At 45.5% G+C, this 17,328-nt stretch overlaps 2 protein-coding genes across 4 annotated transcripts in view; both read left to right on the forward strand.

The window, feature by feature from the left end:
* The window catches only part of MRPS6 (mitochondrial ribosomal protein S6), a 135,004-nt gene that overhangs the window by 48,312 nt on the left and 69,364 nt on the right, over nt 1-17,328 (forward strand). The window contains exon 2 of the mRNA XM_044750935.2: nt 15,667-16,523. Within this exon, the coding sequence (XP_044606870.2) occupies nt 15,667-16,523 (857 nt within the window). The remainder of the gene's footprint in view (nt 1-15,666; nt 16,524-17,328) is intronic.
* Nucleotides 15,421-17,328, forward strand: part of SLC5A3 (solute carrier family 5 member 3) — a 35,956-nt gene continuing 34,048 nt past the window's right edge. The window contains exon 1 of one of the 3 annotated variants that reach the window (XM_044750933.2): nt 15,421-16,080. The gene's annotated coding sequence lies outside the window, so the exon portion shown is untranslated. Of the gene's footprint in view, nt 16,081-16,383; nt 16,524-17,295; nt 17,317-17,328 lie in introns of those variants that run through there. The other 2 variants (XM_044750932.2, XM_070488821.1) reach the window with 2 other exon arrangements.

The following is a 17,328-nucleotide window of genomic DNA, read 5'->3' on the forward strand; positions in this document are numbered from 1 at the left end:
CTTCTTCAGATATTGAAAATCTCAAGTGAGGGCCAGCCCCAGTGGCCTAGTAGTTAAGTTCTGCATGCTCTGCTTCAGCAGCATGGGTTCGGTTCCCAGGCACGGAGCTACACCACTCGCTTGTCATTGGCCGTGCTGTGGTGGTGGCTCACATACAAAAAAAAAGAGGAAGATTGGCAACAGATGTTTGCTCAGAGCGAATCTTCCTCAGCAAACAAACAAACAAACAAACAAACAAACCTCAAGTGACATGCTTAAGAAATTTTAGATGGGTTTCTGTTACTTACAACCAAAAAAGTCTTGAGGAAGACACAGTTTCTCCTCCAACTGAATTATGCCATGTTTCTAGCCTGTCTCAGTGTTGATGATCTCACAGCTACATTTCCAAATTTCATTCTGCTTATGACAACCCTCCACATATGCATGGGTGGAAGAGATGCCTATTGCTATGCCTGTCTAGCCTCCCTTTTGCTTCAAACCATTTTTCCCCAACCATAACCCCCCAAATCTACAGGGTTCAGAGGTAGCTACTGGCTGTCATAATGATATGATTTGATCTACTCTTTAGACATGTCTGATTGGCCCAAGGTGGACCCCTAACCCAAGCAAGGCTAATAAGAGTGCCAATTGAAGGAGAGCCTCAGACTATTTCTAGGTGGCTAAAGGGATTATATGTAGACCAAGGAGCTGAGAATAGCCATTATCTACTGTGACGTCTGGACAGCAGAGAAAAAGGGTACTTCCAGAGAGAGAAGAGTTACGGTGATGGCAGAGAAACAGAAACAAAAGATGGGGGGGCACCCTGTTCCAGAGGCCAAGTCAGCCGCACATCACCTTGAGTCCTGGGAGATATCTGGTACACTTATAATAGTTCATCCCTCCTTTCCAGACAAACTAGAGTCAGTTTCTATTATTTGTAACCAAAAGAATACTATCCAATATGTGTGACAATATATTAAACTCGTCGTATGAAGCAAACTTGTAGGTTTTGTTTTCAAAAGAAATAGCTGCTTGTTTTCTCAATTAGAGGAAGTTTCCAATGTAGATCTTACTTTTGGGTCATAAGTACAGAAACTGGTCCAAGGTGTTTACCCTGATAAGCCCATGAATTTACCTAAGATTGAATTTTAGGTAATTCAATTCAATTTACCTAAAGTTGAATAATCACTTGCAAATAAAATAATCACTTGCAAAACATCCAATATTGAGTATAAGAAATTTACAGTCAATTAACTACTTGCAACTTGTGTAGCGTCTCATTATACTTAGAGCAGTTTATTGGAAGATATCCAAATTGCATTATATGTTCTATGGTAGAAACTGCTAGTTCACCATCATGTCCCAGCTAAAGCCACATTTCCCAGTCCCTCTTGAAGGCAAGGCAAATCCACAGGACTAAGTTCTGAGCCGTGGACAATGAGTGCAGGTGATGAGCGCAACTTCTGAAACACTCCTTAAAATGAATGCCCCAAGACTTTTCTTCTCTTTTCCTTTTCTGCTCCTGAAATGTGAAAATGTGCTGGACGCAGAAATGGCCATGCTCGACCACAAGATAGAAGCCATGTGTTGTAAATGGAGAGCAAGAAATTGAAAAGACCCTGGGTCCCCAGCCCTACTTACATTTAGACCTTTCCATGTGAGAAGAATAAACCGTCTTATTTAAGTCACTGTTATTTTGACTTTTGCGTCAATAGCTGAACCAGTACCCTAACTATAACATAGTCTTTGTAGGGAAAAACAAAAATGAATGACTGTTTCCTACAAAAGGTATTGTAGCCAAAAGAAAAATCTTTAATTGATGGGATTCACTCACTCAACAAGTATTTATTTCAACAAGTATTCATTCACAGAGGTCTGAATGAACAGCTAAGCATCCTTGGAAAAAGTGTCTAGGCTGGAGAAACAACCTAGCCCATGTGAGATGAAGAGCGCCCAAAAGAACACGGAGGCATTTATCCCAGGGAAGGAAAGAGTTAGGATGGGCCAGTGAGCTGTCTTTAGACATCGGAAGAGCTCCTGTGGAAGAGAGGATAGACTTGTTCCATGTGGTGTCAGGGTGTTGAACTAAGGCCAATAGGTTATGCAGGGAACTGAAGCACTGAGATCTGAAGAGTTCTCCATCAGTCAGGGTTCTTGGCTTTAAGCAACAGAAACAGACTCTCACGTCTTAGGCAAAAATGAAATTTATTGGATTGTTATTTGGAGGAATCACAGAATTGACCAGAGGCCAGAGTACTGGCCAGGAATCGAGAATACTCTGGGTGGCTGGTTAGCAGAAAGCATAGCTGCAGCCGTGGAGCAGGAAGGGTCTGGTCAGCATGAGGAATGACTTCTAACTGTTCCTCATGTCACTGAGTCACTCATGCAGGATTCAAAATCATGGGAGAGAGTGTGGTGGTTGCACCTGAATCATCTTTCATTCCCTGGCTGAACATGGGGTGGAGTAGGTGAAAAGACGTCTCTGTTGACTCTGGCATGGAGTCAGGCACCACCTCCAAGAGGAACCAAGATACTATCAGACAAATATCCAGTGCTGCCTCCAATGATGCCTTCAAAGCCCGTGAATCTGTGACCAGTGCCTCAGGATTGGGAAGAACTTGTCCCTTCAGGGAAGTTATCTCCTTGCCACGTTCCTCATAGGTGCTCCAACACTCTGCTGAATGCTTCCAATGAGGAAACGTTCACTACCTCACAAGTTCTTCTTCAGGTTAAGATGAAATCAAGGCTGGGAGTTTAGACTCTGGCTGGCGCCCACGACCCTCCAACCCTGGTCCTACTTTTGTAGAGTTAAGCCCTGTGAATCTTCTACAGAAACCTTTCTTCCCGTCAATCTTACTCCCTCAAAGTCACCATCCTCCGACCCCACCAAAACATCTTGTGTTCATTCTCTTTCCTCCTCCCATCTATCTAAATGTTATCCATTCTTCACATTCCAGCTCAAATCCCACATCCTACATGAAACATTCCCAAACCATTCCAGCCCAAAGTAATGTCTCTGGAAATTTTTTCCTATACCCTTCATTCGGCAGTTAAACACTATTTTTTTTATATATTTTCTATTTTTCAGAATTGATGCTTAAACTTGGTTAGACAACTTCATTTTAAGAGAACTGATATCTTCCGTCTCTTCCTGGATTATAACTTCTTGAAGACATGGACTATTTCTTATCCATCTTTGCATCTTCTGTAGAACTAAACAAAATTCTTTCCACATGGACTGTTTTTGTTTGTTTGTTTGTCTTTTTTGCTTAATCGATATGAATACCAGAGGTAGGTGTGGTGTTGACCTCTTATCCAGGAATTTGGGGAAGGGGAAACAGAGAAAGATGAGGGGTGAGAAATATCAGTGCAATGACCTAAAGGACTTTCCTCAGAACATAATAATGACGTGAATGATTTATATTTTTTACAGCTTTTTTGAGGTATAATTGATACACAATAAAATGAAAGTATACAATTTGATAAGTTTTAACATATGTATACATCCATGAAACTATGTCCCTAATCAAGATAATAAATATATCCATCATCCCCCAAAAGTTCCCTCATGTCCCTTTGTAATCTCTCTCCTTCACTTCCACCTCAAGCAACAACTGATTTGTTTTCTCTCATCACAGTTTGAACCTTCTAGAATTTTTTATAAATGGAATCATTCGGTATGTACTCTTTTTTTGTCTGTCTTCTTTCACTTAGCATAATTGAAATTCACCTTTGTTGTGGAATCTCTCAGTAGTCCACTCCTTCTTATTGCTGAGTAGTATTCTATTGTGAGGACGTTATCACAATTTGTTTATCTGTTGATGGTCATTTGAGTTGTTTCCAGTTTTTGCCTATTAGAAATAAAGCTGCTATGAACATTTGTGTACAAATCTTTGTAGTGGCACATATTTTCATTTATCTTTGCTAAATACTTAGGAGTAGATGGCCAGGTCCTATGGTAGGTTTTCTATAGCATTTTAAGAAATTTCCAAAATGATCACATGATTTTCTATTCCTATCAGCAGCATATCAGAGTTTCAGTTGCTCCATCTCCTCACCAACATTTGGTCTTGTCTTTTTAATTTTAGCCATTCTAATAGGTATGGAGTGATCTCTCATTGTGGTTTTTTTTTTTTTTTTAAAGAAACCTAAATCATCTTTCTGGTTCCATTTCTTTTTTTTTTTTTTTCCAAATGTTCGCACTTGAGCTAACATCTGTTGCCAATGTTCTTTTTTTTTTTTTCTTCTTCTTCTTCTCCTCAAAGCCCCCAGTACATAGTTGTATATTCTACTTGTAGGTCCTTCTGGTTGTGCTGTAGGACGCCACCTCAGCATGGCCTGATGAGCAGTGCCATGTCCCCAGCCACGATCCGAACCATCGAAACCCTGGGCTGCCAAGATGGAGCACGCGAACTTAACCACTTGGCTACAGGGCCGGCCCCTCATTGTGGTTTTAATGTGCATTTTCCTAATGACTAATGATGTCGAGCATCTTCTCATGTGCTTATTTGTCATCTTCTTTGATGAAATGTCTGTTCATATTTTTTGACCATTTTAGAAATTGGGTTATCTTCTTATTATTGAGTTTTGAATTTCAAGTTTCCTATATATTTTGGACACAAATCCTTTATCAGACAGGTGATTTGTAAATATTTTCTCCTGGTCTCTGACTTGTTTCTTTTTTTTTTAAAGATTTTATTTTATTTTTTTTTCCTTTTTCTCCCCAAAGCCCCCCGGTACATAGTTGTGTATTCTTCGTTGTGGGTTCTTCTAGTTGTGGCATGTGGGATGCTGCCTCAGCGTGGTCTGATGAGCAGTGCCATGTCCGCGCCCAGGATTCGAACCAACGAAACACTGGGCCGCCTGCAGCGGAGCGCGCGAACTTAACCACTCGGCCACGGGGCCAGCCCCTCTGACTTGTTTCTTAACTGTCTTTTCAAGAGTAGAAGTTCTTAACTTTGATGAAGTCCAATTTGTAAGTGTTTTCCTTTATGAATCGTGCTTTTGGTATTGCAACTAAGAAATCTCTGTTTAACTCAGGGTCACAAAGATTTTCTTCTGGAGGTTTTATAACTTTGCATTTTACATTTGTGTCTATGATCAATTTTAAGTTAATTTTTCCATACAGTGTGAGATATTGATCAAAGTTCATTTTCTGGCCTATAGACATTCAATTGTTCCAGAATCATTTGTTGAAAAGACTATCTTTTCTCCACTAGATTGCCTTTGCAGCTTTGTTGAAAACCAGTTGAGCATATGTGTGTGGGTCTATTTATGAACCTATTCTGCTCTGATGATTGTTGTGTCTATCTTCACACCAGTACACCACTGTGTGATTTATATCCTATAACATTTTAGAGAAAGTGCTTTCACCCATAGATAGAGTTGTGTTCCTGGTGTGGGCTTTGGAGCCAGATTGCTGTGTGCAAATCCTGGCTCCATCACTTACTGTGTACTACTTTGGGCAAGTTTTTAAATATCTTTGTGCCTCAGTTTGCTCACCTGTAAAATGAGGATGCTAACAGTATCCACCCATAGGGTTACTACGAGTATTAAGAGTATTAAGTATTGCTATGAGCAACACTCAATAAAAGTTGGTTCATATAATTTCCTGCATAAAACAATCATACGAATGAGTTAGGTGTCACCACTCCCTTTTAACAGATAAAGAACGTACAATGTAAAGAGATTAAATGACTCGACCAGGGCCACAGAGATAAAGACTACACTTAGGTCTTCTGTTTCTAAATCCACTGTCTTCTGCACTTTACCACTGAGACTATAAAATGGAAGCCCTGGTCTTTTATAACCTAAACTCAGAAGTTATACCTTATCTTTTCAGCTGTATTCAGTTCTTCTGAAGTCTTTAAATCTGGCTCACACTCAAGGACAAGGAACTACATAAAGTATAATACCAGTAGGTGGGGGTCATAGGATACCATCTTAGAGGTTACCTACCACAGGCCCCTTCTCTTTGCCACTCAGCAAAGATGACTAGGATTCCCGCAAGTCTGGGAGGTGGGGTTGTGGTCAGAGACTTCTGAACTACGGAATGAGGAGAAGTGAAGGTTTCCTAAGCCAATGACCTAGTGGGAGACTTTGCTTTTCCCTCATGGAAGGAAAGTGAAATCTTAGCTCCTTTGTCCACCATTGCATACTGGCCACACCTTTTAAGTAGGAAGTACAGCCTGTGGCCAGACCCATGGAAAGAAGGCAGGTGTCCGAGTTGAGCCAAGCAGTTTTCTTCTGCTTTTGGGATGTCGTGAGAAACACGTTCATACCGAGCGGGCATCTCATTTCATTATGCATTCATTCATTCTCCAATATTTACTCAGCACCTACCATGCGCCAGTCCCTCTTTGGCACTGAGGGCACAAGAGCTTCTCTTCTCAGAGTTTATGCATTCATTGTTAAGGCCACAAAGTAAAGAGGAAATTACATTGTGCTAGCTCAGGTTCTCTCAGAAGCAGATACCAAGATAGGATAAGATTCGTAAGAGCTTTCTCGGAGGAAATGCCTGTAAAGGACAAAGGGAGCGCAGGGCAGTTCCAGGAAAGGTTTGGCCAGGTCACTAGAAGCCCTTGAGCCCAAGTCACCTGTCAGAGGAGTCCCGTGTGTGTCCTGGATTCATGCCTCCACTGAGCTCAGTCCTTGACTGGGAGCAGCCCGAGGGGCGGCCGTTAGTGTGGCCTCAGCACTAATGGAGCGGTGGACCCAGAGGGACAGCAGCTAGGATCAGAGCAGCATCTTGTCACATCCGTCGTGTGCATGCAACAAGGTATGATTAGTGTGATGACGGAGTAAGCACAGGTGCTAGAGGAATATAAACGGAGTGTACCTGGTCCAGACTTTCAAGGTTGGGGTTGGCTTTCTGCGAGACAGTGGCCAAAACTGAGACCTGAGCAGAGAAGGGGAATTAGCAAATTCACATATACTGCTGACAGAAGTGCAAATTGGTTAGCATCGCTTTGGAAGCTGTCTGGCATTGTGTAGCAAAGTTGAAGTTTTGCATACCCTGGGAGACGGCATTGCAGTCCTAGGCACAGCCTTTAAAGGAACTCTTTGCAATTGTTCACAGGTGCACTGGTCTGCGTGTACAAGAATGTTCCCAGGAGTGTTATTTGTAACAGACATCCACAAAGGAAACATCCATCAGCAGAACAGATAAATAGTGGTTTAGTTGTACAATGGAATAGTATCCGCAATGAAAATAACAAACTACAGCTACACTCAATAACTTGGATGAATCTCATAAACACAGTGTTGAGGGGGAATAAGCAAGACACTCATACAACATTCAAAAAGCAGGCAAGGGGCCGGCCTGGTGATGTAGCGGTTAAGTTTGCACACTCCGCTTGGCAGCCCACAGTTCACAGGTTCAGATCCCAGTTGTGGACCTACATACTGCTCAATAAGTCATGCTGCAGTGGTGTCCCACAAAGCAAAAAGAGAAGGATTGGCAACAGATGTCAGCTCAGGGCCAATCTTCCTCACCAAAAAAAAAAAGCAGGCAGATATAAGCTACTGCTTAGGAAGTGCATACACAGATGGTAAGACCATAAAAAAAAAAAAGGAAAGTGGGGAGGGGAGGGGTTATGTTTCTAGAGAGGCACAGAAGAGGGTTCTGGGATGTGGGATGCTTGTTAACTAATTATTCTTTAAGTTCTGCATATGTGTTTTGTGCAATCTCTGTCTGCATGTCTCATGGTTTTAAGAAAGGGTGGGGAGGGGAATAGGAGTAGATTAGGCGAAGGGAGTGCAACGTGTTCCAGACAGATGGCAAAGGGCAGCAGGGAAAGTAGGTGCAGGGCTCAGGGACTTGCAAACAGAATGGAGTGACATGGTGAGGAGTGGCGGGAGGGCTGAGGTAGACAGGTGGCACCTACAGAAGGAAGGGCCTCATAAACCCCTGTGGAGGAGTTTGGACTTTACCCTGAAGGCAATGGGGAGCTACTGAAGTACTTCAGCTGTGGAGAGACTCAGATTTTTCAGAAAGATCCTTTGGCCACAGTGTGAGGATGTCCTTCACAGGCCCCAAGTGAGTGGCGGTGAGGCGAGGGAAGAAAGGTTCCTGGACCTGGCCTGTTGCCTGCGGCAATTACCCAGGGCTCGAAGCAGCCGTGGGTCCACAGCTGGAGTGAAGTTTAATAGCGCTGCTCTCAAGGCCTGACGTTGGTCTTCCTCATCCCCAGACCAAGCTCCCTGCTAAGCTGCATCCAGAGACCCGTCATTTCTTAATCACGGAATCATTAGTAACAGGAGGAGAGTCTCCACTCTGGGTGCTCTCTAATGTCGACTAGGCATAGTATTGATTGAGGAGAAGGTGTCATTCTTGGTCCCAAAGGCCGTCTCATTTAGATTCTGAACATTTTGGAGCAGAGGGGAAAAGAAAAACACAAAAGCTTTTGTAAGTAACTGATCATTGCAACAGTTAACCCTTTGTAGCAATCACTTAGTAAAAAGGCTATATGTAATGATTATCACTAAAACGACTTGTTCCCTTTGCAATAGTATTATCAGTGAGCATTTGGTAAACACGGTTATTTAAAGTTTTCTTAGGGATTATATATTTAATATTAGGGTCAGTTGTGGATTTCTTTATTCAAGTTGGGAGCTAAAATGCCAAGATACTTCCTGCGTAGTCTATGGGCTCAGTAAACCTAGGCTGAAAGCTCAAGATGATTTATTTGCGAAGCATCACCTGATAGCTCCCAATTAGCTTGTCATTTTAATTGCATGTAAGGAGATTTTTCTTTTGGCATTTAGATAGCTGCTGCTATTATTGCCATTATGTTTATTTTTTTAAAAATATGGGAATTTGAAAAAATAGATACTAACACTAAACTGTTCTATCCTGATTTGATACATTCTAAAGTATAAAATCTTCCTCATAGTGGCTTTTGAGGGGCTTGTTTTCTAGCAGGTACCTTTCCCATTGCAAACGATCATTTACTTCCTGAATGTGTTGTCTGTTGCAATCCCTTCTGCCTCCCACACACTCTTACGTACCTGTCATTTTCTTTCTTAGTAAAAGCAAAGTCCAACGAAGGTCAGATCAAGGGCACAACTCCTTTTTTGTCGAGGTGAACTTGACGCTGACTCAATGGGGGCTGTGTAACCATGGGGCATAATCTAGCACCTATGGATTTTGCTCCTTTGATGAAATCTCTGCCTAGCCCTGTCGGGTTATAATGAGGGCATACTCCCCACATGGATCAACAGAGCCCCAGTAACCTGGTCTCACAGAGGGCTGGACTTTGAGATGATACGTGTATATTGACCTTCTTACCAGGAAGTGTTGACTGGCGGTGTCATGACACCCACCTTTCAACAGCCCTTGGGTGGCCCTTTAGGTGGTGGATCCCGTGCAAGCTTTAGGACTTTAGGCTTTTGGGTAAAGCCCTGAATAGGGAGATGATTTAGAGCAATAAAAGATATCGCCTCAGTTCTTCAGAAGATTATAATCTTGCTCTGAAGATTTACGAAGATAAGATATCTGGAGAAAAAAGACTAACACATTAAATTGTAATATAAGCTTTATGAATTAGGAGCTGAGGAGATACCACATATAGGCTTGGCCAGAACAAAGGAGTCGGTCCAGAACGTTTCTTGAGAAGAAATCTAGGAACCAATGTTGACAGTTGCCTCGATAGTTGCCCCTCAAACATCCAGTCAGCTGCCAAATCCTACAGATTCTGTCCCCAACACTGCTTCCTTCAACCTCCATTAGCCCCCTCCCCCCTTTGGCCTGTGCAGTGCCCTCTGGGTTCGTCCCTGCTTGCACACATGTCCCCTTTGAATCCATTTGGCCTTGATCGCAGTCTGTCCTTTCACCTCCAGCCTTAAAACTCCTACGTACTGAGCAGGCCTGGCTTGCACAGCTCTCTAGCCTCAGCCTGAGTGACCGCTCCCCTAGTTTATCTGACCGGGTGCTCCCACCAGCCTTTGTCAGTGCCTCGCCCCCTGAAGACTCCTGCAGATGCTGTTTCACCTTCCCACAACTCTCTCCAGCTCATAGCCTTTGCTACTTTTGCTAAATCTAAAACCCTTCCACGTGTGTTCTTCTGGATTTTGCACCTGTGGTGAAAGAACTTAAAACTGTTTGATACCTGCAACATTATTGACATTTAACATTAAGAACACTTGTGGGGCTGTAATAGGCTGTTGGGGACACTTTAACGTTAGATAATAATGTTTTAAGAAAAACTAACTCCAGGAAGTGGAAATGCAGGAAGAATTTTGTCTTTTTAAAGTCATAAAGTGAAAAACTATATTAAGCATTTCTTTCCTAAAAAAAGATATTGTGGTAAGGAAAAGATCTCCCACAAACATCCCATAATTTTTTTACAGGGGAGGGTAGGCAGGGGTGAAAGAAAGGGAAACCAACGTTTAGACAACCTTTGCTTTATCTTATTTTTTCATGTAAGTGGTGCCCAAATTTGAGTGCCTCCCCACCAAAACCTTACTTGATCAAAATTCGAAAAATAATTTAGAAATTGGTGAATTAAAAGAGAGGAAGTGTTTAAGGAGCTCCCCAAATGCCTGACCTAATAACAGAAGTTGCACACAGTATTTTATTCTGCAAAGCTCACAACATGCAAGCTGACGGAGTGAGATAGGTAAAAACTAGTCTAGGTATTTCCTAGAGGCTTACTGAGAAGACAAAAGGAATCCAAGGCAAGTAAGGTGGCCAAAAGGGTCTGGAAGGGTGGGCGAGGGTGTGTGGAGGAGGTTTAGGAAATACTAGCGGGTTCACTGGTAAAACATTTAAAAACAAAATAAATTTGAAATGTTGTGACTTGGGTCTGTGCCTTCGGCTGAGGAACAAAGATACATTCTGAGCAGCAGAAGATAAATTCTAAGAGAAACTGGATTTTATAGGTCCAGGTCCTGGGAGCAATTAGCTATGGAACAACTCCAGGTCTTAGGAAAGTGGGATTCAGGAGGGGGAGTGCCCGTCCACCAGAAATGGAGATCACTCTCATCAGGGAGAAGATGACAGGCTGACGGGAGTGATGACTGACAGCTTAAAACATGACCTGGTTCGACTGTGGGATTATTTTCTTTGTTAATCGAAAAGATCCACATTTCTTCATTTTCTGAGGATTGTATGTAGAGACATAAGGTCTATCTTTGAGATATCTTTGAGAATTACTGATCCAGTGTGAGCTCAAGGTCAAGACTCACTATACAGTAACGTAAAATAAGAAGGTAATGGTGATTAAACTGACCCAGCGCATACACTGAGGTTACTTTTTTGAAATAGGACCAGATTTTGACTTCCGTTCTTATGTTTTCTTTCCTATTCCCCTTCATAATAACTTACTTGAAAATGAACCAAGATTTCTGGATAATCAAATCTTAAACACACACCATATTAAATGTTTTGGAAACTGTAAGTTACAGAGTAATTTTTTTCTTGTATAACTGAAACTTTGTATTCTGAGTAATATCTCCCCATTTCCCCTTCTCCCAGCTCCCGTGAACCACTGTTCTCCTCTCTGCTTCTAGCAGTTTGACTATTTTGGATACCTTTTATAAGTGGTGTCACATAGTATTTGTCCTTCCGTGTCTGGCTTATTTCACTTACATAATGTCCTCCAGCTTCATCCATGTTGTCACAAATAGCAAGATTTCCTTCTTTTTAAAGGCTGAATAATATTTCATCGTACCACATTTTCTTTACTCATTTTCTTTATCTGCCCATGGACATTTAGACTGCTTTTACGTCTTGGCTACTGTGAATGATGCTGCGATGAACATGGGAGTGCAGATATTTCTTCGAGATCTCGATTTCAACTCCTTTAGCTATATAACCAGAAGAAAGATTGCTGGATCACACGGAAGTTCTATCTTTAACTTTTTGAGGAACCTCCAGACTGTTTTCCATAGTCGCTGTGACAATGTACATTTGCACCAACAGTGCACAAGGGTTCCCACTCTCCACACCCTTGCCAGCACTTGTTATCTCTTGCCTTTTTGATCATAGCCATTCTAACAGGTGTGAGGTGCTATCTCATTGTGGTATTGATTTGCATTTCCCTGATGCTTAGTGATGTTGAGCACCTTTTCACATACCTGTTGGTCATTTGTATGCCTTCTTTGGAAAAATGTCTATTCAGTTCCTCTGCCCATTTTTTAATCAGGTTTCTTTTTTTTCTATTTAGTTGTATGAATTCCTTATATATTTTGGATTTTTGCTGTTGTTGTTATTGTTAGGAAGATTGGCCCTGAGCTAACATCTGTTGCCAATCTTTCTCTTTTTGCTTGAGGAAGCTTATCACTGAGCTAACATCTGTGCTAATCTTCCTTTATTTTGTATGTGGGGCACTGACACAGCATGGCTTGACAAGCAGGGTGTAGGTCCGAGCTTAGGATCCTAGTTGGTGAACCCTGGGCTGCTGAAGCGGAGCATTCGAACTTTACCACCATGCCACCAGGCAGCCCCTATATTTTGGATTTTAACCCCTTATCAGATACATAATTTGCAAATATTTGCTCCCATTTTGTAGGTTGCCTTTTCATTTTATTGTTTACTTCCTTTGCTGTGTAGCAGCTTTTTAATTTGATGCAATCCCACTTGTCTATTTTTGCTTTTGCTGCCTGTGCTCTTGGTGTCATATCCAAGAAATCATTACCAAGGCAAATGTCAAGAAGTTTTCCCCTATGTTTTCTTCTAGGAGTTTTACGGTTTCAGGTTTTATATTTAAGCCTTTAATCCATTTTGAGTTGATTTTTTGTTTGTGGTGTAAGATAAGGGTCCAATTTCATTCTTTTGCATGTGGATATCCAGTTTTCCCAACACTATAAATTGAAGTGACTCCCTTCCCTATTGTGTATTCTTGGACCCTTACTGAAGATCAGTTGACCATATACACATGGGTTTCTTTCTGGCCTCTCTATTCTGTTCCCTTGGTCTATAGGTCTGTTTTTATGCCAGTACCGTACTGTTTTGATTACTATAGCTTCGGAATGTACTTTCAAATCAGAAAGTATGACACCTCCAACTTTGTTCTTTTTTTTTTTTTTTTTAGGAAGATTAGCCCTGAGCCAGCATCTGCTGCCAATCCTCCTCTTTTTGCTGAGCAAGACTGACCCTGAGCTAACATCCATGCCCATCTTCCTCTACTTTATACGTGGGATGCCTACCAGAGCACGGCTTGCCAAGCTGTGCCGTGTCCGCACCCGGGATCCGAACTCGTGAACCCTGGGCCGCTGAAGTGGAATGTGAGCATTTAACTGCTGTGTTATTGGGCCGACCCCTCCAGCTTTGTTCTTTTCCCTGAAAATTGCTTTGGCTATTCAGAGTCTTTTGTGGTTCCATATGAATTTTAGGATTTCTGTTTTCTATTTCTCTAAAAAGCATCATTGGGATTTTGATAGAGATCGCATTGAACCTGTAGATCGCTTTGGGTAGCATGGACTTTTAACAATATTAATTCTTCCCATCCATGAACATGGATATTTTTCCATTATTTGTGTCTGGTTTAATTTTTCATCAGCATTTTATAGTCTTCAATGTACAGATATTTCACCTCCTTGGTTAAGCTTATTCCTAAGTATCGGAATAATTTTTCAATTAATACATTTAATACTGCAGTAATGTCTTATAAGCCAGTCCTGGTGGCCTAGTGGTTAAGATTCGGTGCTCTTACCATGATGGCCCAGGTTCATTTCCTGGTCAGGGAACCACACCACCTGTCTGTTGGTTGTCATACTGTGGCAGCCGTGTGTTGCTGTGATGCTGAAAGCTAGGCCATCAGTATTTCAAATACCGGCAGGGTCACCCATGGCGGAGTTTCAGTGGAGCTTCCAGACTAGACAGACTAGGAAGAAGGACCTGGCCACCCACTTCTGACAAAACTGGCCATGAAAATTCCATGAACAGCAGCAGAGCATCGTCTGATACAGCGCTAGAAGATGAGAGGATGGTGCAGAAAGGGCAGGCAGGGTTCCGCTCTTCTGTGCACAGAGTCTCTAGGGGTTAGAATCAACTCCAAGGCACTAATAACAAAAAATGCTTTATAATTCTAGAGGCTGACTATACATAGCACAAAATTCAAAAAGTCTTTTTGGTGAATTAAAATTTGCGGTTATAGCAGGGAGACACTAAATTCGCAGCAGCATTCCTTGTGATTTTATTATTACTTTTTAATGAACCAACCAGCATTCTGGTGCTGTGCTTTTTAAAAAAAAGTTGAAGGGGGAAAATCAAGGTAGCTGTCCTTTCTTTCAGAAGAAACAGAATGAGCCGATGGGCAGCCGCCAGACTGGGAGGGCTGGCGGGTGCTCCCTGTGTTGAGGCATTATGCAATCAGACTAATTTCCTTATACACTTGTCGGGTTAAAGGAAGGAGTAGAGGAAGAAGCCACATCCTTACTCACCCCTGGGCATTAGGGAAAAACTGTGGAGCTTCCAAAAGGAAATGCTAAAAAGTTGAAGTCAGCTCATGGTATTGCCCTGGTCTAGGCGCGGCATGTTGCTTTGGGGGCCCTATTTTCTCATTCCCAAGGGGGCCATGTGGTTGATAACAGAAGGGACAGCTGAAATAGGGACCATCCTGGAAAACCTGTAACGCATTTCTGAAGGTCCTGCTGTTATTTATTTATAATATTCTACTCTTTTAACCAAAGGTGAAGTTAGTCTATACTAACCAGGTAATTTGTATTAATACGTGTGTCATTTCTCTTTGGAAGAACATGGATTGTGAAGTCCAGGAATATAAAATGTTAAAACCCAGATATCACAGAAAAGATTGTGTTCCAGCCATCCTTATCTGTGGTGGGGGATGGGAGGTAGGAGATGAGAAACAGTAAGCTCTCTGGATAATGTGACAAAGGGACTCTTTATTCTTGGCTTACATGGAGTACCTGGTAAATCTACTAATAACAGCACTTTAATCTATGTGGTAGGAGAACCAGGGGCCAGACTAGGGGTATGGGCTCAGCCTTCATATAGTCTGGATCCAAAGTTTGTCTCTATTATTACCTGTTTGACCTGGGGCTAGTTACATATCCTTTGCGAGGTTATATTGCTTATATTTCTGAATCCCTAATACGGAGTCAGTAACAGTACTTGCCTCATAGCGCTGTTGTGTGAATTTTACGAGTAAATGCCTCAGCCTGGTGCCTGATACATAGTAATTGCTCAGTAAGTTTCATCTATTATCATTAAATCGCTTTAAAGTTAAACTTTTCACTTACAGACCCTTTTAATGGGGGAAGCATGGGCAGTTGCAGGGGGCTCAATCTCTGAGGAGTGGCGCTGGAGAAAAATGCATTTGGTACAACTCCTGCCAGGGAGAGGACAGACAATGGCTGAAGGAAGAGGTGAGCCCTGTATGCATTTTGGGGGGGGTGGGTAATGGGAATGCAGGTTGAGACTCCCCTCCCTCCAGGGCACACTCACGATCCCAGATGGTCACTAAATGGCTTTCTAAGTACTCAGCTGGTCCCCTAAACGAACGCCAAGCAAACATTTAAAGAATATTGAATTGAGCCAAAGTATCAGCCTGCCTATGGCAACAACACGTGGTTCAGGCCGAGCTCGCACAACAACAAATGCCCGCGTCGCGCCTGCCTGCGTCTGTGCAGGCAGGCATCGTTCTCAGCCGTTTACGTGCAGCAAATCACTCAAAGGCACGACAGCCCTGGGAAGTAGGTGCCCTTCACGTCCCCTTTCCGCAGGAGCCGGCCCAAGGTCAGGCAGCTGGCCAGGGAGGGGGCCCGACCCGGACTCGCGCACGGCGGCCCACAGCCTGCGCCCTCCTCGCCGGGGAAGGGGCCTCGGGAAGCGGGCGCTGGCGGAGGGGGGAAACCGCCCCGGACCCCCCCACCCGCCCCGAGCACCCCGTGCGCCGCGTGCAGCCCGCACACTCCTAGGGGGGAACGTGGGCCGGCAGAGCCCCGGGTGCGGCCGCCACCCCGCCCGGAGCGGCGCGGCCGCGGAAAGGGTCCTTGGCGGCGAGGAGTCGCGGGCGAGGGGGGCGCGCGCACGGACGAAACCGCACCGTGGCGCACGCGCACACGGGGCGCACGCTCGCCCGCCGCCCAGTATGAGACGGAAGGCATGGAAAGTTCCAGCTGGTTCGAGAACCCTAGGTAGCAGGCGCGGAGGCGGCGGCGGCAGGGTCGGAGGGGGCGGGCGGATCCCGCTGGCCAATGCCGGCGGAGCCCGAGAGCCGCCCCCTCGCACCGGCGGCCAGGCAGGGGGTCCCGGCGGGGGCGGCGCGCCGCGGGGAGCGGGGCTGTCGAGGGGGCGCGGCGCGGCCGCCTTAAGGAGGGGGCGGGGCGTGGCGCGCGGGGGGCGTGGCCTGCCGGGGGCGTGGCGGAGCGTCTGCGCAGCTGCCAGAGCCTTTAAGCCCGGGCTCGCGCGGCCGCAGCGTGCTTTCGCTGCCTGGGAGTCTTCCGGCCCAGCAGTCCGTGAGGTCCCGCGGTCCCCGCCCCTCCGGTGTCCCAGGAGCCCGCTCGGTCCGGAGCCGCGTGCGGTGCGTTCGGGCATGCCCCGCTACGAGCTGGCTTTGATCCTGAAAGCCATGCAGCGGGTAAGTGACCTTCCCCTCCGAGCCCGCCTTCCCGCGTGGGGGCCCATGCAGCCGCTAGGCCGCCGCCCCCCGCTCTCCGCGCGCGGCCGGGAGGAGGCCGGGGCTGCGGGCGGGCGTCCGCGCCGAGGGGGCGCGCGTGGGCCGGCCGGCGCGGCGGGGCCGCGTGCGCGCGGGAGGCGGGGGTGTGCCGGCGCGGGCGCGCGGCTGCGGGAGGGTGTGCTCCGCACGCGGGGGGCGGGGCGGCCCGCGGAGTCCCGGGAAGGTCCCCCCGCGGGAGGGCCACGCGAGCCCCCTGCGGGCCCCGGCCCCGCGCCCGCCGTCGCGAAGCTGCCTCGTCGCCGGCCCCGCCGCCGCCCACCCCGGCCCCGCTCCGCCCTCCGGCCGCCCCGGAACCGTCCGCGCTCCGTGCAGCCTCCTCCCAAGCGTGTGTGTGCAGTTGTCTGGACCACGGCCGCTCCTCCCCGCGCTCACCTGCCGACGGCTTTGACTTCTCTCTTTCCGACGTCAGCGAAACTCCTGCTCCGGGTGCCCTTAGCCCCGTCTCATTCATCCAAGTTGTGGCCTTTTTTTTTTGCGCCTCCCGGAAGAAACTTGGCTCCCCCTGCTTTCGCTCGATCTCGCGCTCGGGGATTTCAGGTTCGGAGGGATGATAAGCGATCCTGCAGCCCGTTCCCTTCAGGTGATGGTGTGGCCGAGGACAGGGGCCCGCGGCCCGGAGGCAGCTCTTCGTCCCCGGCTCTGGGTCAGGTACTCCTCCAGCCGTCGCCGAAATCCCCGTCCTTCCATGAAGTCGGTAACGTAGAGT

Source organism: Equus asinus, chromosome 18, assembly GCF_041296235.1.
Source record: "Equus asinus isolate D_3611 breed Donkey chromosome 18, EquAss-T2T_v2, whole genome shotgun sequence".
Classification (NCBI taxonomy): domain Eukaryota; kingdom Metazoa; phylum Chordata; class Mammalia; order Perissodactyla; family Equidae; genus Equus; species Equus asinus.